This window comes from Lepidothrix coronata, unplaced genomic scaffold (assembly GCF_001604755.1).
Source record: "Lepidothrix coronata isolate B3197 unplaced genomic scaffold, Lepidothrix_coronata-1.0 Scaffold149, whole genome shotgun sequence".
Taxonomy (NCBI): domain Eukaryota; kingdom Metazoa; phylum Chordata; class Aves; order Passeriformes; family Pipridae; genus Lepidothrix; species Lepidothrix coronata.
In genome coordinates, this window is record NW_016690329.1 from 836,754 (window position 1) to 857,131 (window position 20,378).

The 20,378-nt window shown below is 52.2% G+C and overlaps 3 protein-coding genes across 7 annotated transcripts in view; all 3 read left to right on the forward strand.

Annotated features, from left to right (window-relative positions):
• Nucleotides 1-4,400: 4,400 nt before the first annotated feature.
• LOC108503980 (putative methyltransferase DDB_G0268948) lies at nucleotides 4,401-9,831 on the forward strand. Of its 3 annotated transcripts, none has more exons than XM_017828496.1 (7): nucleotides 4,401-4,568; nucleotides 6,236-6,364; nucleotides 6,623-6,783; nucleotides 7,060-7,273; nucleotides 7,917-8,017; nucleotides 8,765-8,902; nucleotides 9,424-9,831. In XM_017828496.1, exons 2-7 carry the CDS (start codon nucleotides 6,254-6,256, stop codon nucleotides 9,512-9,514), a joined length of 816 nt encoding a protein of 271 aa, XP_017683985.1. In that variant the 5' UTR covers nucleotides 4,401-4,568; nucleotides 6,236-6,253; the 3' UTR covers nucleotides 9,515-9,831. The 3 variants fall into 3 exon arrangements, with proteins under 3 accessions (XP_017683985.1, XP_017683983.1, XP_017683984.1); XM_017828494.1 differs by lacking the exon at nucleotides 4,401-4,568 and adding an exon at nucleotides 5,098-5,262; XM_017828495.1 differs by lacking the exon at nucleotides 4,401-4,568 and adding an exon at nucleotides 5,098-5,253.
• Nucleotides 9,832-15,307: 5,476 nt separating this feature from the next.
• On the forward strand, nucleotides 15,308-16,705 carry LOC108503973 (interferon lambda-3-like). Its single transcript, XM_017828483.1, has 4 exons — nucleotides 15,308-15,469; nucleotides 15,736-15,810; nucleotides 15,954-16,097; nucleotides 16,203-16,705. The coding sequence occupies exons 1-4, from the start codon at nucleotides 15,308-15,310 to the stop codon at nucleotides 16,467-16,469; spliced, it is 648 nt and encodes a 215-aa protein (XP_017683972.1). The 3' UTR covers nucleotides 16,470-16,705.
• A 2,228-nt stretch (nucleotides 16,706-18,933) lies between these two features.
• UBE2F (ubiquitin conjugating enzyme E2 F (putative)) overlaps nucleotides 18,934-20,378 on the forward strand; it is a 66,246-nt gene continuing 64,801 nt past the window's right edge. For all 3 annotated transcript variants that reach the window (XR_001876962.1, XM_017828559.1, XM_017828560.1), the window contains exon 1: nucleotides 18,934-19,086. The gene's annotated coding sequence lies outside the window, so the exon portion shown is untranslated. The remainder of the gene's footprint in view (nucleotides 19,087-20,378) is intronic.

Below are 20,378 nucleotides of genomic sequence, written 5' to 3' on the forward strand. Positions count from 1 at the left end.
TTTTTTCCTTATGTCAGCAGATATAATAATATCATCTACTATATCATCATATATTCTCCAGCCTGTGCACACAAGGAAAGGTGAAATAAGATCAATCTGTGCTCACGTTTCTCTTCCTCTTTTTAATTCCAGAAATTTTAATCGATCAGCGGGGGATCATGTTCTCTTGGACACCCAGGAGCGCTGGATAATGAAGTGCTGGGCTAAAGGAGGCACAACCTTTCTGTCACAGCACTGCAAAATGCCCCACAAACATCACCCACAAACCCAGGCAGCATCAGTGGTGGTTTCCTTCCATGGACTCACCTTCCCTCTCTGACTCTGTACCCACCAGAGGAGACAGGAGGTAGGAGACTCCTGAGAACCCAAAATGCAGGGGCTGAAGCTGAAGGTTGAAGTGTGTGGAGGTGCTCAGCTATTGCAGGATGGTCTGAGGTGTTTGACCTCAGTCTGCACATCTGATGCGCTCCAAAAAGCACTGAAGACTGAGCCCTCTGTCCCTCTCAGAGACCTTCTTTGCTCTCAAGTGCCCAAAAATACACATTTCTGGTAAGGAGAAGAGAAACCCCCCTGGCCCTCTCTCCAAGTTGCTGCATTGGGATGGTGACAGATTTCAACAGTAAAAGCCAAGAGCAGAGCAAATCTGACAGGACTGGCAGCATCCCATTGGGAACCAGCTGTGCCCAAAACACCAAAATCATCATCTCATGCTTTTGTACAGGCATCTGGGGAACCCCCTCGGACAAGAGGCAGCAGTGCTGTGTGGTGCCACCAGGGCAAGTTGAGGTGTTCAGGCTGTTTAAGGCCATCAGGCAATGAGAGGTCAATGGCTGTGCAGTTACAGATGGACAGGAGACAGTGATATGCTGGTGGTGTTGCTTTGTCAGCAAGTAAAGAGGGAAGATGAGCCAGGAAGCAATGGAGTAGCCTCGGGACGCTGCATGGGGAATGGGAGATCTCAGGGTCCTCTGCCACGGATTCTCAGGTGACTTCTAAATTTCAATTAATTCATCGGCCCCAAAATCCATCTTCGTAAGTTAAAAGGTGACATTATGTGAGAAGGACTTGTTTTTATTGTTTCTGGAAGACCCCAGTGCTGGGGCTTTACTCTCAGCCTGGGCTCCCAGCTCCCACACGCACTGCACATCAATCATTCCGCCAGGAAGGATTTATGGCCGGATGAGCTAAGGGGCGAGGCAGGATTTCAAAGTCAAGGGCGCTCTCCTCTGCAGGCTTCCTCCCCTGCCCTTGAGCATGCCCCTGCCTGCCCTTATTTCTCCCCCAGCCTTTTGTGTGCTTGAGCACGACAATAACCAGCCAACATGCCGGCTACAATTACAAGGATCCGGCAATTGCACGGGCGCGGACGCAGTTACCCAAAAACAGTCACAGCTGCAGAGATTTCCATCTCCCTCTCTGGTTGATCCTCTGGGGGTCTCATTCATCTGGGCTCTTTTTTCACATAAGCACTGATTTTTCCAGAGCTGCCAGGGAGCAGGTATGGATAGCCCCAGCCCCAGCCCCAGTCCCAGCCAAGACCTTGAGGCACAGCTCTAACACACAGCTGTGAAATCAGCTGAGACATCCTTAATTTGTGGCTAACCCCCTTCCCTACAAGGAGATTTTATCCATGCCTTGCTGCTTGTAAGCCAAGAGAATTATGTTCTTCATTAATTTAAGGTCTGGGCTCTCTAGGTTTAAAAAAGATCCTCATAGAAATACCAAATATTTTCCTATCCCTTTATTCCTCGCTGTGATAATAAATCTTGTTCCTTTTCCATAAGAGAACAAATAAACAGGAGAAAATCTCCCAAGAGCTGAAGCCTTATTAGGATCTTGAAAGCAAATCAAGTTTTTCACAAGGTAAGAGAAGTATCACCGGCTTCTTCTCGGGATCCTGGGGATGGGGAGGTTGACCCCAGCCTGTCCAGCCCTTTGGGTATCCTCCCTCCAGTGTGGCCTGGCATGGAGCTGCCGAGTGAATCAAAGCTGAAATGAAATTTAAAACAATTATATTTGTGAATTTAATGCAGGAGGGTAATAAACAACAATAATACAGGACAATTTGCCTGCTCTTCCTTTAGCTCCACGCTGCACACAATGCATCGGCAGGGTTTGGTGCCACAAGGCCAGTGTGGCACAGGAGGGGGCTCAGCACCTCCCACAGGTCCTGCTGGGGAGTCAGAGCAGAGTCAGGTGAAATAAGGCCCCGGACATCACCAGGGCTCCCATCGGGGTGGGCACAGCACATTCCTTCCTGCACACAGTGGGTCTGGATTTCTTTCCCCAGGATAATGTCCTGCAGCTCACCACATGCAGCCATGGTGGTTCCAGTGTGTGTGTGCTGGAACCCTGCTTATCCCAGATGTTCCTGGGGACTTGCCTGGCGTTCAGATTGTCTAAAAACAGGGATACATGTTTCATGGCACAGCACTGCTCTGCCCAGACATGAAGGTCATCGTGTCCCCTCCTTCACCCTCCTCCCACGGGCAGGGGCAGGAGGCAGGGCAGGGGCCGAGTCACAAGCCCTCAGCCGTGGGCTACAGAATTGCTGCCACTTTAAGGTCTATGTTTAAAGGCCTGGCCAAAGGGGCAGCTCTGAGGCAGTTGGTCAGAGCTGAGGGTTTTTCTGAAATTCCTCCAGACAGGTGTGGGAAGGTAAGATCTGGAGTGTTTTCCAGGTAGGGGATTATCCACAGAGAAGGGGGAGAATTGAACCCGCTGAGCAAGACTTTGTATAATTGTTTTAGTTCTCAGATCCTTTAAAATTGGGACACCCTCTTAGAAATGCAGCATGGTGTGTCTGGCAGTGTTTGAGCCAGGAAATAAATGAGAATTAGTATTCCATTTGAGCAATAGACATAATTAATTAGAAGGTGTTTATGAGGCTTGTGATGTGTTTTGTAGCTGCAGGAAAAGAAGTCAGCTAAGTGTTCTCCAAGTGAAATTAGGGAAGATTTTTCTGCCAGAAAGTTATTGCTGGGGACAGCATGAACACAGTTACAGAGCCAGGCTTGGGCTGAGGGACATCTGTACCCTGGATAAAACAGAGCAGCTCTTCCTCACAAGGTAGGAGGGGAAAGGGAATTCAGCATTATCAAAGCATCTGGCTGAGGGGATGTCAGCTGTTTTGTTTTCAGGAGGCAGCGCTCTTTCCCTAGGATGAAAAGAATTCAATATAGTATTTAGTGATGTGTGGTGAAACGAACCACGGGAATACAAACAAAGTGGCTTTATCCATATCAAGATGAGACATTTCAGTGCTGTGGAAACCATGGTGCTGTTGGTGAAAAATATCAACAAGTGACACAGGCAAACTGACAGGAGTCTCCTTTGAGCTTTTTTCCCTAAAATAGATTGGGTTTTTTGTTTGTTTGTTTTTGTTTTTGTTTTTTTAATAAATTTCAGAGTGAGATGCATTGCCAGTGAAAAAAACCCAAACATCTCCCTGGAAATAGTCCCAGAGGCTGCAGTGAAACCCCAGTGGCTGAGTGAGGAGGATGGCCACGCACCTGGAGTGCTGAGCAAGGTGAGGATGCAGCATGGGCAGGGCATGCTGGCAGCAGAGGAGCACAGGGAGGCATCAGAAGCACTCAAGTGCTATATTCCAAGAACAGGAATTGCCTCCTGGCCATTGATAAGGTTAGGGCTTGGCTTGGTGATCGTGTTTGGAAAAGCAAAGCTCTGAGAGCTGTTTTGCCACTACATTCTGCAGAGGCACAAAGGTGGTGAGGGGGCAGAGCCAACAGGCACGACTTCAGGAGAGCAGGTGTGGAGGGATGAAGGATCTTAAATGCTCTTTTTCTGCATTAAGGTCAGAGTTTGGAGGTCTATTAATCCAGGATCCTGCTATATAATTCAAATCCACATGGCCTGTAAGTTTGGGGAACAAGTTGGGAAGACCCCAGGGCACTTTGACATTGCTTAAGTTTGTGGATTTAATGAGTGGGCTGGTAGGGACAATAGACAGTGTCTGATTCTCTGTGCCTGGTGTTTAAACTCATGTTTGGACTAAGGCTCAGCAACCCAAAGGTCAAGAAGACCAATTTATTGCTGTATGGTGCAGGGCCATTGGAGATTCACTGTCACTTGGGGAATACAAGAGAGTTGGGATAGGGAGTCAAAGGCAGCTGAATCCAGTGTGCCAAAGGTTGGGAGAGCTAGCAAAGGACTGGTGCCATTTGCAGCCTCTGCACTGCAGGTGTTTGGTCTCAGTAGCCAGAGGATAATCAGTTAAACACCACCTGTCCATTGCCCAGGAGAGCAGCCCATGCTATGGGGACCTCTGAGTTCAGAAGAGGGCAGGTGACTGAAGCCCAGGACATCAGCCCTTCCTGTCTGCAGTCATGCTCTCAGCAAATACAGGCAAACTTATGGTATCTAAACCCTCAAAAGGCTGGGTTATGAAACCACAGGGACCTTTGGTGCTTGTGTGGTATTTTCTCTTGGTCCAGGTACCACCCTGGCAGGATTAAGCAGCAGGTGACCCAAATAAAGCACTCTGGACGCAAACCCAGTAACTCCAACCCATGCTTTGATTCAGCAAACTGCTTCAAGGTGGTGCCTAGGTAAGTTCCTCTGATTTCTCTTAAAGTTAGGAGGGGCTTTAAGGCTGTGCTAATTAGCATAGACCCACGACTGCTGTGCAGAGTACAAACTGAGTGCTTCCCGTGAACCATGACTCGCTGGCTTCAGCTGCATGGAATTAGTATTACTCTTAGCAAAGGGGTAAAATCCTGCCCCAAATCAGGGCAGATTGCCTACTCCTGAGATACCATGCTCTGTGCTCTTCGAAATAGTGCAGGGGACTCTGTTTCTACATGTTCTCTTTCCGCTGGACGATAGGAGAGGCTTTCAGTGCAGACAGAGCACTGTAGGTATGGCTTTGGCTGCCCGCAGCTTTGCATCCTGTTCTCCTGCTACCCTGTGAGCATCTTCTGGGCTCTGAATCCGCTTCCCGAGATGTGGGGGCTGCTGAGGGACCCCCGGGATCCGTGGGCATTTTGAAAGCTCTCTGTAATTAGTAACTACAGAGCTGTGTAAAGCCTAAGGCTCTGGGGCTCCAGCATCTCGGCGGGATGAGCCTCGGGAAGCTGCCCTATGGATTTTACCCCCTGGCTCCGCTCCGGCCGGGCAGGGAGGAGCTGCGGGGCGGGCGGTAGGTACCGGGGGCGGCGCCGGCCATCGCCCGCTTTTCTTCCCCTTTGTCCCTGCCCGGAGCTCCGCACGGGGAGGCAGCGGGAGCTGCGGGAGGTGCCGGCGGTAAGGGCGGGGGGCGGCGCGGGGGGCTGAGGGAAGGAGGCTCCTCTGAGCGCTTAGAAAGCAGCTGGAGGATCCCTCCAGAAAGGGCTTTGGAAGCGCTGCTGCTCCCTGCTGGGAGCTCCAGCCCTGCGCTGGTTGAGCATCTCTTCCTGCACCCAAGGCAGAATAACCCTTGACTGTCCGAGGTGTTTGTGCGTCGCTGGATAAACTCGCAGCTCTCGCGTCGCACTGCCCACCCCGCTCGCTGTGGGCACGGGGAGGGTGTTGGGCCCCGTCAGACGGGGCAGGGAGCCCTTCTGGCAGGTTCTCAGGGTCTGTCCCCAGCCCAGGGAGCTGTCGCTGTCCCGCACGGCGCCTGCTCGGGCACCGAGACAAACAGGATACGGCCGAGAGCCTTCCGGTGCGGCGGGACCGCCCGGGGCGTGCGGGGACTGGGGGGTCCGGAGCATCACAGGGAGGACACAGTGGTGGGCGAGCCAGGGAACGCCCTGGGCCGTGTCCGTGAGACGCAAAAAAAATATCAGGTGGTTGAGAAAGCGCAGAGTTGAGTTGTCGTGATTGTGTTGTCAATTCTAAAACATGGGTTTCCTTAAAAAAAACAACAACAAACGAGCAAAAAAAAACCTCCAAAGAAACCTCCCACAAAAAAAACAAACCCAAAGTGTTCTACTGTAATGGTGATTTATTTCAGAAAACACCTGGGGAGGGGGAGAAGCAAAGGAGTAAGGAGTGCTTAAAAACCTGGAAAGCTTTTCCGCATCGGACACTGCTGGTTTCCTCCTGAGATTAACTCACAGCCCTGGGAGGGATTCTCAGAGAGCAGGTTCACACTCCCCTGCCCGGAGCCTCATGGGCAAAGTCCTCCCGGGGCCCCCGCCAGGAGCTGGAGGCTTTAGTGCCTGTGGTCACAGACTAAGTAGGCAGCAAGAATTTGATCCCATGGTGACAAACCCGGCTTCCTGCCTCTTCCCAGGTGCCAGGTTATCCAAGCATGACCACCCAGATGTTCGAGGGCAGAGGCCATGCGGCCGTCTACCAGAAATACAGGTTTGCACCGGGCAAAGAGCTGCAGCAAACCATCCTTGCCTACCTGCAGGAAAAGGTGAGTGGGGTGTGGCCAAGTTGGAGGATATCTTTATTTGTGGGTGGTAGTATTTACCTTGCCGGGAGTGTTACCTTGATTGGTACCACGGGGAATGATAAATCATCAGGGCTCAAGGCAAGATGGGGGCACAGGAGAGGCCTTCCACAGGTTCTGCCATGCCAAGGCTGTTCCTGAGTGGATGCTGGGGGAAGCAATGGGGTAAAAGCACAGAAACTGGGTGGCTGCCCACTGAGACACGTCCCCTCCTCCCCACAGAAGGCAATCCCTGCTGAGCTGGTAGTGGATGTTGGCTGTGGGTCCGGACAAGGCACCCGCTTCCTTGCGGAGCACTTCAAGAAGGTGGTGGGGACGGACATCAGTGAAGCACAGATCCAGGAGGCCAAGGACACCTCCTCCATGCCCAATGTCTCCTACCTGTGAGTGTTGGGGGAGTGAGCTCAGCCAAAGGCAAAATTTGGGTCCTTACATGGAAGTGGTGTTTTGTGAGTATGGTTGTTGTAAGACCCAGCTGGCACCAAAGAAAGCCCTATTTGATGGAATTCCTGAGGTGAACAGGCATTATCCTACACTTCCAGTAGCCATGGTCTTCCCACACTGTCCTCATGGCCTCCAAAAAATACCCACTGGCTTCATGTCCTACCCTCTGATTCCCATATCACAGATGTCTTTTTTTTTCTCCTTTCTGCTCCCAGCGTGTGCCCTGCAGAGGAGCTGCCGTTCCAGGACGCCTCTGTGGACGTCCTGGCCTCGTTCACGGCCGCGCACTGGTTTGACATCGAGAAGTTCATGAGGGAAGCGCAGCGGGTGGTGAGGCCGGGCGGCTGCGTGGCCATCAGCACCTACACCGTGGACATGAGCCTGCGCTACGGAGATTGCTCCGAAAAGCTCACCAAAATCTTCAGGGAGGTGAGGAGATGGAACCCAAACCTCAGGGCTTCCCCTCCTGCTCTAGGCGCAGGAAAATGTGTATTACTTGGATACAGAGAGGAATCCTAGTGCAGGATGGGGCAGAAGAGGGGTGGTTACGTGCAGGGACAAGGCTGAGATGGGATTTAGAGGCTCCAAAGCAGTGCTAAATCTGGCTGGATGAGGAGAAAAGGGATGCTAGCATTGATGGGGCAGGCTCTGGTAGGGTGAGAAGGGTGCCAGAGCATATCTAGGGGCTGGTACTGTCAAAGATACTTCTCCTGCTGTTGATCACAGAGAAAAGAATGGGGAGTATAAACTGTTTGGGAAAAGTCCTTTTTTAGTAATCTTTCTTGACAAAGGGTGTTTTAATAACTGGATAAAAGGAGCCTTTCCACAATTAGTAAAAGCAGTGTAGGGAGAAAGACAGAACCCTTATCTCTATGCTAAAATATCATCCTTAAATTCTGGGCATTAAGCAAGATTTTTGGTGTATTTTAATGCAACGAGTATTTAAAAAAAAAAAGGGCCACATGTGAATGCATCAGGTTTGGGCCTGAACCCGAGTTAAGTGGACATTGAGAACTTCAAGTCGTTTTGTGCTTTTTTTTTTTTTTTTTTTTTTAATACACTGTCTTTACAGTGCTGGGACCAGATTTTAAAATACTCACATAATAGACTAAAATTCGTCTTGGAAAACTACAAAGAGATCTTCGAGGCCTTGCCATTCCCAGACAAGAAGAGGTGAGCCGAACACCCTCAGTGCAGCGCCAGGCGTGGATAAAGGGGGTGTCTCCTCCTCTGGAGGGCTGCTCTGCCCCCAGCCCAGCGAGGACATAAGGGAGCGGGGTTTGCCAGAAGCTCAGCCCAGCTGCTGGGGTTCAGCAAACCCCTGTGCATTGAGGCAGAGCTGTGCGGCTGCATTCCCGCTGTTCCTGGCTTTTATGTGGCTCTGCACTGAGCCATCAAGTGTGGTCTGAGGGCTACGAGGGCCCTTCCTGCTCAAGGCAGCCTTGGGTTTGATTTTCAGTTGATGGTCTAGCACAATTTGAGGTTTCTGGGCAGGTCACTTCATGGGTGAAAGGAAAAATAGAGTGAGGCAGAAACGTGCCCCAGACCTCTGGGGAGCCAGTGCCTGCCTTCCCACCGAGGCACGGGGCAGGGGCTGACTCTGCAGGCAAAAAGGATGTGGTAGTGGTGGTGTGAAGGTGTTGGTGTCCTGGATGCTGGAGGGGATGGGGGTCTGCAGATAAGCCTGTACCAAAAGGGCTGGTCAAGTCACAGACTATATGAGATGGTCCCTGGAACCATCTTTGCACATCAATCAATGCTCTTGAGCCACCACATGCCACAACTGGATGTTGTTTCCATCTGATGGACCTTTGATGGTGTCAGATACTTTATTCACCACCATGTCAATCTGTTATCTGTGTTCCCCTGCCTTTGAAATTTATCTTGTCAATACTCCTTTCTTCCCCATCTCTCTTGTAGAATCACTGATATCTATGACAAAATTCCCATGACTGTCGAGGGTGTGGTTGGTTACATGGAATCTGCCTCTCCATATCAAACCTTTATGAAGAACGACCCTGAAGCTGCAAAATCCCTCCTCCAAGAGACTGAAAAGAGGTGAGAAAACTGCTTGGGAAAACAAGCAGGATGTGGAGGACTTGTTTTCTACAGTGCACAAAGAGTGAGGTTGTAGAGACCCCTCTGAAGCTAGAAGTGAGCTGTGCAGGGGTGCACTCCCTCCTTCCCCCCAGGTGTGGGTGGGTGTCTCTCAAGGGTTAAACAGCAGATCCTTAAATGTTAAGTCCTCTATGGTGTGCTTGCGCTGATATATCCATGGAAGTCTTGTGTCAGAGGTATCTTGAGTTTCTTTGTCTCGTTCTTGATTAGCAGAGGGCACGAAAAATATTGGTGGTTGCATCTTCACCAACCTGTTTTGGCCTCTAGCAAGGGCCTTCTGGGAAGGAGAGGCATCCCTGTGCCTGCTAATTTATTCACTGACCAGAACAACCCTTGTGCAGCAGCTGGAAGCATCTGCCATCCAGGCCTTTGTGCTATGGGTGGAAGAGACGTGTCTCTGGTTGTGGGTGTCAGGTTGAGAGCTGGCTGGACAGGGGTGAGACCTTTGCTTCTCTTTGCAGGATGCTGGAGACAATGGGAGTTTCTTCCCGTGAAACCCCAGTGGAGTTCTGGGTGAGGCACGTCTGTGTGCTGGGGTGCAAGGGACGGTGAAAGAGGAAACCCTCCTGATCTGGTGCTAAAACAGAAGGAAAATGTGGGTTGTTTCCTAATACCCCACTTGCAGCCGCTCTTATTCTTTGGGAAGATTGATGCTGATTTTGGTGATTAAAATTTTGGTCTTCTGTGGAAAGCAGAGGGGGTTTTATGCCTCTGGGGTTCCTGCCCACCTTGGTCCTGCAGTGTCCCCAGTGCTGCCCCCTCAGCACTGGAAGGGTCCCATTTTGGGCTGGTGGTGGTTGGATTACACATGGGGAAGAGAATCACAGTAATAGCTGAGAAACTTGCTGCATTTCTTACACAATTAATAATAATTAAAAAAAAAAGTTGATAAAAAGTTGCCTGTGGTTCCTCTTTTTAAGAGAGGCTGTGAAGCACCTGCTGGGTGGGAATAACTGTACTACATAGACATTGTGTGTCCTGAGTGGCCTTCTGCTCTGTGGGGGAGATGAGTTTTGGATAGGAAGGGCCATTTGCCCCTTTCCCTGCCCAGGCTGAGGAGGTGTGTGCTATCTTTGAAGGCTAGCTTGCAAAGGGGCTGTTCTCAGCCAGAAGGTGCCCCCATCCCTGGTGCTTAGCTGGCTGGTGCAGGTGTAACAGCAGCTTACCTGCCCCAGGAGTGCTTTGGCCCTTGCCCTCAGCACAGCTCGGGAGCCTTTCTGGGATTGCTGCCACAGGGGAGCAGGTTTCTGCCCATTATTACCCACCCACACTGCAAAGGGAAGATTAGAGGCAGCATTTTGGGGAGGGACAAGTGGAGACATGAGGGCTCAGAGCCAGGCACAGCCCAGCACAGGTCCCCTCCTGTTTGCTTTCTGCATATTTCAAGTTAAGGCACAGCCTCTGTGAGGACTGTTCCCTTTCCTGTAATTTCTGCCCATGGCAAGAAGGCTGCCCTGGCACTATGGGGAGGGCAGTGCCCTCACTCTGTTCTGCCTTTCTTAACAATGCACCAAAGTAAAAGTGGCACATCTGCTCCCTGCCCCAGAGAGCACACCTGGAGAGGGGCTTAGAGGGCCTGGAGGTGCTTCCACTGTGGTCTTGCGCTCTCAGGTGTGGTCCTGACTGAGCCCCCTCAACTTGGCAGAGGTGCTGGACCCTGGGCATGTTTCCCCTGGGGTCACTGAGCCCTGGCTCAGCTTGCCCAGGGTGTGGAGCAGAGGTTTGGCCCCCAGGAGGGTGGTGGGGCCCTGAGAGGCCAGCTCTGGGGTGGGAAGCCCATCATGGATATGAGGTTGGTCTCTCTGTCCATGGCCATGTGCTGCAGCAGTGATGCTGGATCCAGCCCTGCTGCTGTCACCAGGGGAGAGGCTGCGCAGGTGCAGGATGGGTTTGGGTGAGCAGCAGCCATCAGGCCTCCCTTGCCAGGTGAGGACGGGGCTGGTGGCTTGTCATCTCCTGAGGGTGCACAAGAGGTCTCTCTTCCCAGGGTGACACTGCTACTGGGGTGCCAGTGGCCTGACTGGCTGCCTGGGCCAGGGCAGCCCCAGCTCTGCTGGCAGGGCTTGTTCTGGAGAGGGGCATCCCCACAGCCAAGGCAGGGAGGGAACCCCCAGGAGGGAACACCCTATGTCCCTACAGTGCTGGAGCAAAGGTTCTGGTGAAAAAGTGTTTGGGCTTTTTCCTCATTTTAAATTTAAACCAAGTTCGTATTAAGTCTGCTCAATAATTAACTCAGTAATTCCCGGCCCTTCCCTCTGTGCATCCCCAGGGTTATGCAGCAGGTGCCAGGCTGTACTGTGACACCAGGGGTTGCATCACCACCGTGTTCGGGCGCGGTGTCGGCAGCGGAGCAGCACAAACCATCACAGTGGTGACAGCTCACGTGTGGAGAGGTGCTGAAGGGTTCTGGGGCATGTAGCTGGGCAAGGGGCACTTTGGTGGCACTGACACCCTGGGCTGGCAGGGACAGGTCAGGCAATGGCTGCCAAGTGAAGCCCACCTGATGTCCCCTGTCCCAGCACCATCAGGCCCTGGGCAGGTCTCCCACACATTTATTTTTAAAGCTGGCTTTTTTGGGGCACAGTTTTTGTCCCTTCTACCTTCTTTTCCCAGACCAGTGACTTTAGCAGGAGCCAATTCCTCCCAGACAAGCCTGCTGGCTACAAAAGGGGTCAGGAAGGAGCCTTACTGGGCTCATCCTTACCCACTCCAGTGGCATTGCCTGTGGTCAAGACTTTCCCACGTTGTGCCACGTAGCGGCTGATGAGTCACCATGGAGCAATTACCTCTCCTGATGCAATTACCTCACCTGTCCTCAGTCATGTTTCACTTTCCTTCTCCCACATGGAACTTCCGAACTTCCCACCCACCTGGGATTTCTTGCTCTAAGCAAGTTCAAGTGGCTCCAGCCTGCTGGGCCATGTGAATCCAAGGGGGTTCCACCATCACCCTCTGTGCCGCTCTCCTGGCACAGCGCTGTCTGCAGCCGGGGCTGGAGCGATGGCTGTGGTGGATCCCCAGTGTCCTGCAGACCCTGCTAGGCACTGTGTGGTGTCCCCAGCCCATGCTGGCCTTGGAGGACCCTCCTCTGCCATGGCAGGAGCTGCCAGTGGCATGGTTTGGAGGAGCCGTGGTGAATTCAGCCAGGCCTTGCTGGCTAGACTGTGATATGGTGGAGCATGGCATCACCATCACCGTGTGAGGCACATGCCCAGGCCCAGGATGGAAAAATCCCTTGATTCTGTTCAGCCAGGCACCCGGGGGTTTGGCTGTGGCCGCAGGCGAGTGTGGCACAACTACCTGAGCAAGGCACCTACGAGGGATCCTCACCCCTCCATCCCATCCACCCTGAGGGCCAAGGGCCATGCTCACGGCCCGGCTTCACCCTCCAGCTTTCACTTTTCTTTGGTGCCTCTGAATTTCCTTTTGCGTGTGTGAAGACATGAGGTTTCGCTTTACTTCTTCAAACAGAAATGACACCTGGGACATAAAAGCCACAGTGATGGGAAACAGGAGCCAAAGCTGGGTCCCACGGGGCTGTGATGCTGCTGTGACCAGATGGGTGACCCAAGAGTGTCTCGGCAGAGATCTGTGGTGTGGGACAGTGGTTCATGGTGGATCACCCCTCTCTCATTGGGGGACACATTTCTTTTTCACAACTGCTGGGATTTTCTGGTGAGGTGCTATCTATTCCAGCTGAGCTGTGCCTCGCTTGAGCAACATACATGGCATTATTTATGCTGCTTTGGGCTTTTATTTCAAAGCTGTATCAATCATGGACTTTGTTGCATTGAATAAAAATTATTCTTGTAAGTCTGTGGTTTTCTTTAATGGGAGAGAAGGGAAACACAGAGCTGTTGTCCTGTTTAGTGAGAGGGCAGGCAAAGGAGCCAAGCCCAGGGCTCAGGCTTTTAATTACTGGCCTTACCCACCCTGCTACCAGGGGGGAGGCTGGCATGGGAGCCTGGTCCTGTGGCCGTATCTGTGGCTGGAAGACCTGTGCCCGCCACGCTTTTACCACCGTCTTTTGCTGTCCTGGCTCTTCTCCAAGCTGTATCTGCATCCAGCTTGGTCAAGGTGGAAATAGTCACTGTCCCATCCATGCTGCCCTCTCCTCCTCTTTATTTCCATCATGGTTTTCCAGGAAAGACCTGAGTAATCTGAGATACTGCTGGAGCAGAGGAAGGGCTCAAGAAGGGCTGGATGGACCTTGTGAGTCAACAGCTGGTCCTGCTCTGCCTCTTCAGAAATTATCTGGACAATGAGGGAGAGGGTACCCTGGGCATACCAAGTTTTGTGGTAACACCAAACTGGGAGAAGTGGATGACAGCAGAGAGTCATGCTGCTGTCCACAGGGACCTTGACAAGCTGGAGAAGTGGGCTGATGGAACCTCCTGAAATTCAACCAGGGAAAGGGCTAAGTCCGGCACCTGAGGAGGAACAGCCCCAGGCAGCAGGACGTGCTGGGGGCTGCCCAGATAGAAACCAGCATGGCAGAAAAGGACCTGGGGGTCCTGGTGGGCATCAGGTTGAACATGAGCCAGAAACATGTCCTTGTGGCAAAGAAATGAATGGTATCTGGAGCTGCACTTAGAGGAGTGTTTCCAGGAGGCTGAGACAAGTGATCCTTCCCTTCTACTCAGCACTGGTGAGGCCACCCCTGGAGTGCTGGGTCCAGGTTTGGGCTCCTCAGGGAGAGAGGGATGTGGCAGACACTGGATATCAGAGTTGAATCAGTGTCATGAAGATGATGGACAGGAACATCTCTCCTATGAGGAAAGGCTGAGAAAGGAGGCTTAGGGACTCTTGGTGGTGCCTACTGACAGCATAGCAGAAAAAAGCTACAATCTGAAACGTGAAAATGCATCTGAACGCAAAAGAACACTCACAGAGAGGCTGTGGAGTCACCACTCCATCCTTTGAGATATTTAAAACTGGACACAGTCCTGGGGAACCCATGCTGGCTGACCCTACCAGAGCAAGGACTGGACTGGATGATGTCCAGAGATCCCAGTCCACCTCCATGACCACGTCCATGCCACTCTGCCCACTCATAGGTGTATCTTTCCACGGGCTTGCTCAAGAACTTTTCTTGTTCTCTTGGCCTCTGAAATCAGCAGTTTATTTCCAAATGCGAACACTAAAAGTCAAGTCCTTCTGGAGCAGTGTTTTCCTGTGTATGGCCACTGTGCGAGACACTGCAAAGTGCATTTATGCCTGTTGCTGCCTTACTGTCTTGGCTTTTTAGATCCAGGTATTGCCCTAATTTTCTGTATTTAATGCTTGATGAACACATGAAACTAAAAGCCCAGCAGCGATTGCAGGAGGTTACCTTGAGAGAAGGACAATTGGCTGAACGGGGGCACCATTCCCGCTGTCACTGGAGGGATGTCAATACACCACATTTGTGTTTCCAGGCTGGACAGGGAGAGAAACCCAGCTAATCCCAGCGGCTTGTAGGGTGGCAGCCCTGCTCATTTCTGGCAGCCTCCCTTCATAACTCTGTGTCCCACCTGGAAAACGTTAGGTGGAAGTGCTTCTGCTTTCACCCTTTTCCCTGCTTTGGTGGCAAGCCTGGTCCCCCAGGATAACACATAGAGCTCATGCCTGCAGCCTGTGCCGTGCAGTGCCTGCTCCCTGCTGCTGCTTTCCCCCCCTCCCTGCCACGACCCTTTCTATAGGGAAACCGAGGCATGGACTCCTGCTGCCACTCGGGAGGCACTGTAACCCTCCCGGCCACCCCGAGTCTGCTGTCCCCGCGGGGCTGCGTGCCTGGGCTCTCCCGCAGCTCTCAGCGTGGGGTGGGCCTGGGTCGTGCCCGGTGTCCCCGCACTTGCCAGCACCTCTGTGCCACTCGGCGTGGCAGCGGCGTCCCCCCACTCAGCCCCCTCGGAGGGCGTGTGCTGGAGGCAGCCCGAGCATCCCTCATCGCCGGTGCGCTCGCCCTGTCGAGGCGGAGCAGGCGGCAGGGCTGGAGGCAGCAGCGCAAGTAACGGAGGCGGGATTCCCGCCGCAGCTTTCGCTTTCCTGTTTCCAGAGCGGCCAGGCCGTGGATTTTCCTGCAAAGTGAAAGCAGTCTCACCGGGCAGGTGGAATAAAAAGCCGGGGAGATGGGGCAGCAAGGTATCCACAGCCAGCAGAGCAGAGCAAGGAAAGAAGCTCCCCAGGACAGCCCAGCATCTCCACAGCTGAGAGAGCCACCTGTGGCACCTGTCAGGCACCTCTGCATCAGGAGTTTAGCAAATCCTCCCCGGACTCCTCCGTTTCATCCTCTCTGGCATCTTGCACCGCAGCCTCCTTACCCCATCATAACCCACTGCTCACCATCGAGCTCTCATCAACAAAATGCTGTGTCTCCGCCTCACCTCACTGCTTGTGCTGGTGCTGGGGGTCAGCCTGGGGGCTGCCTTTCCCCACAACACCCTGAGGAAGGGCTGCAGCCTGTTCAAGTACAAGCAAGTCACGTTCGATGAGAAGAAGGCTGTGAAGAAGATGCAGAAGGAGTTTGTGAGTATCGCTGGCAATGGGGGCTGTGGGCTGGGGAGGGGGGGCAAGGCAGAGGAGATGCTGAATTTGAGACCTGAGTGACAAACTGGATGTTTTCTGCAGCAGTCTGGGGAGGAGGAGGATGTTTTCCATGGGAGTTTGGGGACATGAAGGATGCTGGGCCAAATTTTGTCCCAGTTTCAAACCACATGGCTGGCGGGGTTGCACAACATCGCCAGAAGTCACAATGACAGTTGTTCAGTCTCTCTCTTGGTTTGTGCCTGCAGCGCAACATCAGGCAGCCGGGCCGCAACTGCGACAGCGGGCTCTTGGATCGGAAGTGGATGTCGGCACACCTGTCGGTAAGAGCAAGGTGATGCTGTGACAAGGGGGCACAGCTCTCTTCTCAGCCAGTCCCACCCTCACCTGCACCCCAGGCAGGTCTTTGAGACTCCCCTCCTCCAGCCCTGGCTCTTTGGTCCCTAACCACACGCTCCTGCCACAGGTGCCCGACCGAGTGGTGCTGGTGGAAGCCGAGCTGAACTTCACCATCACGATGCTGCAGCTCTCCACCCACCCCGGCTTCACCAAGATGCGCCAGCGGCCCCTGGCCTTCCTCGCCCAAGCCCGTGAGGATTTGCGGGGCTGTGTGAGTGCCCCCCGAGCCCCCCACCCCGTGCCAGCTCCGTGGCCCTGGCGTTGTCGGCAGCACTGCGGGGCATTGCTGGTCCTTACCCTGCCATTTCCCTTGCAGGTGGCTCCCTCGCATCAGCCCTCTGGGGAACTGAGCCAGTGGCTGCAGAACCTGCAGGTGGCCATGAATATGGTAAGTTGGGTCAGCGGGGCCAGAGGGTCTCGGGGTGTCAGTGACCCGCACGGCTGCACCCTGACCCCATTGCTAACGCAGGCGCTGTCCCCGCCGCACGAGAACACCGGCTGCCTGGAGGACTACGCTGTCCGCCACGTCTTTGAAGTGCTGGAAGACCTGAACTGCGCTGCCCTCCAGGAGCAATGCTCTTAGCCCCCGCCACCGGCCCCAAAGGACACACGAGGACCGGGAAAAACAACTGCTATTGCATTGCTGGACTGTACTTAAGCCTTTTTCTTACTCATGTGAGCTCAGGGAACAATTTTTTTTCACAGTCTTTTAAATTATTGGGGCTTATTGTGTGCTTAGAAATGGCTCAGGAGGAGCTGAAGAAATGCCCCTCCTGAAAGAATGGCAATGAACGTATTTATTGGATATCTTTGTTTTGCTAGTTTTCAAAATGTTTTTAAGGAAATCTATTTTTTCACCTGCTATTTATTACAGAGTATATTATGCATATTTTCCTGTATAAATTATTTTATTGTATGCCATTTAATAAAACAGATACTATATGTAGACAAGCTGCCATCACATTTTTTACTATGCTTTGCTGTAATACAACAGCAGAGGTATCGCACACACATCCTTGCAAGGACATTGTCCAAATGAAACCTCATTCCATTTAATTTGGGGACAGGGAGGGAGAAAGGCCTGGATGTTGGGCTCTTTGGGGAGCTTTAGTAGATTTTATCTCCTGGCCACGCCCCATCTGCTGCCACCTGATGACAGGAGCAGCACCTGAGGCAATGAAAACCCATCAGGAGGGAAATGCCCTTGGGCCAACACTACAGACAGGCAGGGAAAGCCCCAGAGGTGTGTCTGGAATTGCACATGGACTCCTGGATTTGGTTACAGCAAGGCACAGCTAATCTCTCAAAAACAGCTGCACCAGTGCTTTGCCTGTGTGGCCACAGATTCCCAGGAACAGGCAGATGCCATCAGTGCCTGTTTGGGATCCAATCCCCTGACCCTGCTCGCTATTTGACCCCTTGGTTTTGAAGTCTTGCAAGAAATCCCTTTCTCTGGAGCCTATGTATAGTCAACATCTGGCAGGGGAGGTTGTTTCTAGAACATTTCTGGACTAAAGTGCTGTGCCATGATAGCCAAACATTACATGGATCTGGAGAGAAAAGCCTAAGGAGGCAAGATGGTGTTTATTCATCCTCCAAAATAGATGTATTTAGGTTGTCCTGCTCTCACTGAGGTATCTATCAAGGCATTGTTCCTTTTGCAAGGCAAAGGCTGTAGGCTGTAGCAATGGGGCAGCCAGGCTCCTCAGGAGCTGGGAGCAGGAGTGGTGGGGACAGCTGGGAAATGCAGCTGGCCAGCATTAGCCTAATGCCCCTGCCAGCTTCTTGTAGCTCAGGGTAAGTCCTCTGTTTTTCCTGGAGGGTGACTGGAGGTGGGCAAGAAGCACTTTAGCTTTCCCTGCAGACTCACAGAAGGAGTGCCAGGAGGGAAATACTGGGGAGTCAGAGCACTAAGCCAATTTAAGGCCTCTGAGTACGGGTTCTGTGCTGGTTTAACTAGATTTCAGTCAGCAAAATTCCAATTTCTTTTTGGGGAGGAGGTGTTGGTATTATTCCAGTGAAGGTTTAGGACACAGTGAGTATTTCAACAGCTGTCAGCCAAACGTTCCTTGTGTTCAGTCTCCAGCTTTGCCTTATCACACTTTCTGGGTGCTGCTTTCATGCCTGGTTCCCTTATTTAATGGAAGCCACCAAATGGAAGAATTTAACTTTATGCACCTATTTTACAGGTGGAGGGGGCTGATCTAACACAATTGTTTAGGTTTCTAAAGATTTTGGTTGGTCTATTTATGATACCCAGGTAATTCACTCTCAATTACTAAATGCGCTCTTATGATCCTTTTTTTACAGAGATTTCATCTGACTCAATGTTGCTCCCATTTGATTCACTATTGCTTCCACTAATCTGCTGCTGGAATGCACAAATAGTCTATTAATTTAAGCAGGCACTAAGGCAATGGTTGCAGCAAGCCTGGTTATGTTCCACTTGTGAAACCACCCTGACAATTGTTGGTTTTTTTCCCTTCTTGCTGTGTTGCTATTTGCCACAGACTCAGTGTAATTTATATTGTAACTGAATCACCCCCTTTTCCACAGCTCTATGAGGGGACTGTAAAATAATGGAATGTATTGGAATGGGCTGCCCAGGGAGGCGGCGGAGTCACCATTCCCTGGAGGTTTTTAAGGAAAGACTGGACGTCTAGGTGACACGGTGGTGTTGGGTCGTAAGTTGGACTCGATCATCTCACAGGTTTGGTTTTTTTTTTCCAACCTATTTGATTCTGTGATCCCAAATCCCAAATCTTCATTCGCGAAGCCTAGCCATGATGATGATGATGATGATTCTGTGATTCTGCTTACAAAAGGTGAGAAAATTGAGCCTGGGGACACATAACTCAGCCGGAAGACCTCAACTCCCCTCGGGCACTGGGAGACACCGCTCCCGCTGCCCCTGAGGGGGCGACCCAACATGGCGCCGCCCTCCCGGCGGCCAGCGGCCGCCCCGCGCCGCGGCCACCGCCGCCAAATCTCGCGAGAACCCCGCGGGCGCACTGCCCGGCCCTACCCTCGCTCTCGCGAGATCTCCGCTGGGGGAGGGAGGGAGGAGGAGGAGGGGAGGGAGAAGAAGGAGAGGAGGAGGAGGAAGAGGAAGAAAGAGTCCGAAGGAGCTGCCGCTCCTGCCCGGGCCGGCGCCGGGGATGGTGTTGGCCGCGGCAGCCGGGCCCTGACGCCGCGCTCAGGTACGTGCGAGCCGTCCCCCTTCCCTCAGCCCTCCCCGCCCGGGCCTGGCCCCTCCCGGCGCCCCCACAACTCCCGGGGCGGTCCCGGCCCGCCGGGCCTCGGGGCCCACTTGTGTCCCCCGGCCCAGCTCTCCCGGCCCTCGGAACCCAGCGATCCCCCTGCCTCTGCGGAGGGGCTCCCGGGCCGCCTCTGCCTCCGCTCCCGGCGGAGCTGGGGAACTCCCGGGGCTCTCGCGCCCTTCCCTATAAATAAGCACAGTCTCCCCTCCCTGGCCTGTCTCTCCGGGGTCTGCAGCGGGGAAGCTTTGCTTGAACTGTTGGGAGCTTCCTTTCCGTGCTCCACCGGAATTTGGGGTATAGTTGATGAGAATGATTTCTTTTTCACAGTGATCAGGCTTCTCTTGGGTTTCCCGGTTTTCCGGGACAAGCTATAAAGATATTTGGACATTTAATGCCTATCGGAATTGATTAAATTTGGAATTGACACCTAAACGATGGGGGTTTTTGGAGTGGAGAGGTTGCCTGCAATTTACAGATTTATTTCTTTTCATGTAGAACGCCGTTCAGTACTTCCCAGACTCCCCTACTCCCCCCCCCCTTTTTTTTTTAAGCAGCTGTTGGTTTTCCCTCCTCCAAAGAAAAAAAAGGTCTGTGTTCTCTGCTTATTCTTCCTTTCTCTGGGGTAGCAGGATGAAAAAACTTACTGTATGTTTCAGTTGAGCCAGCTGGATTTTACATTTACACCCTAACGTTACTTTTGTTTTTAAATATATTTTGCAGCTGACACACACATTTGTCAGCTCCAGAGAACTTGACCTCCTTGTAGATCTCACCAGAGTTTCATACTGTTAGGGACTATTGCGAAATATATGTTTCCCTTTTTTTAAGTCTTTTTGCTCAGTTATCTATTATGTCTTTCTCAACACCCAGGTAAGGATTATACCGTGACTTTTTGCAGTTTTCCCCCTTTATTTGGTTGAATTAATTAATATGATTTAAAGGATAAACATTTCTCCTACCATTTTAGTGGTGGTGGGACCTGAAGGGTTTAGATCTTGTCAGCATTATGTTGGTTTTGCCAAACTTAAGAAGAATGAGTTGCCTTCAACTAAGAATAGTTACAAAACGTATGAAGCCATGACAGACTGGATGCTTTGGTTTAATGACTTTGGCATTCTGTCCACCTTTTATTGTAATTATTTATCAGTGCAGTTATCTTCTAGAGTGGCTGGGTAACACAGCAAAACTGTATCTTCATTTCAGTTATTGAGTCTCGCAACTTCTTGCACTGT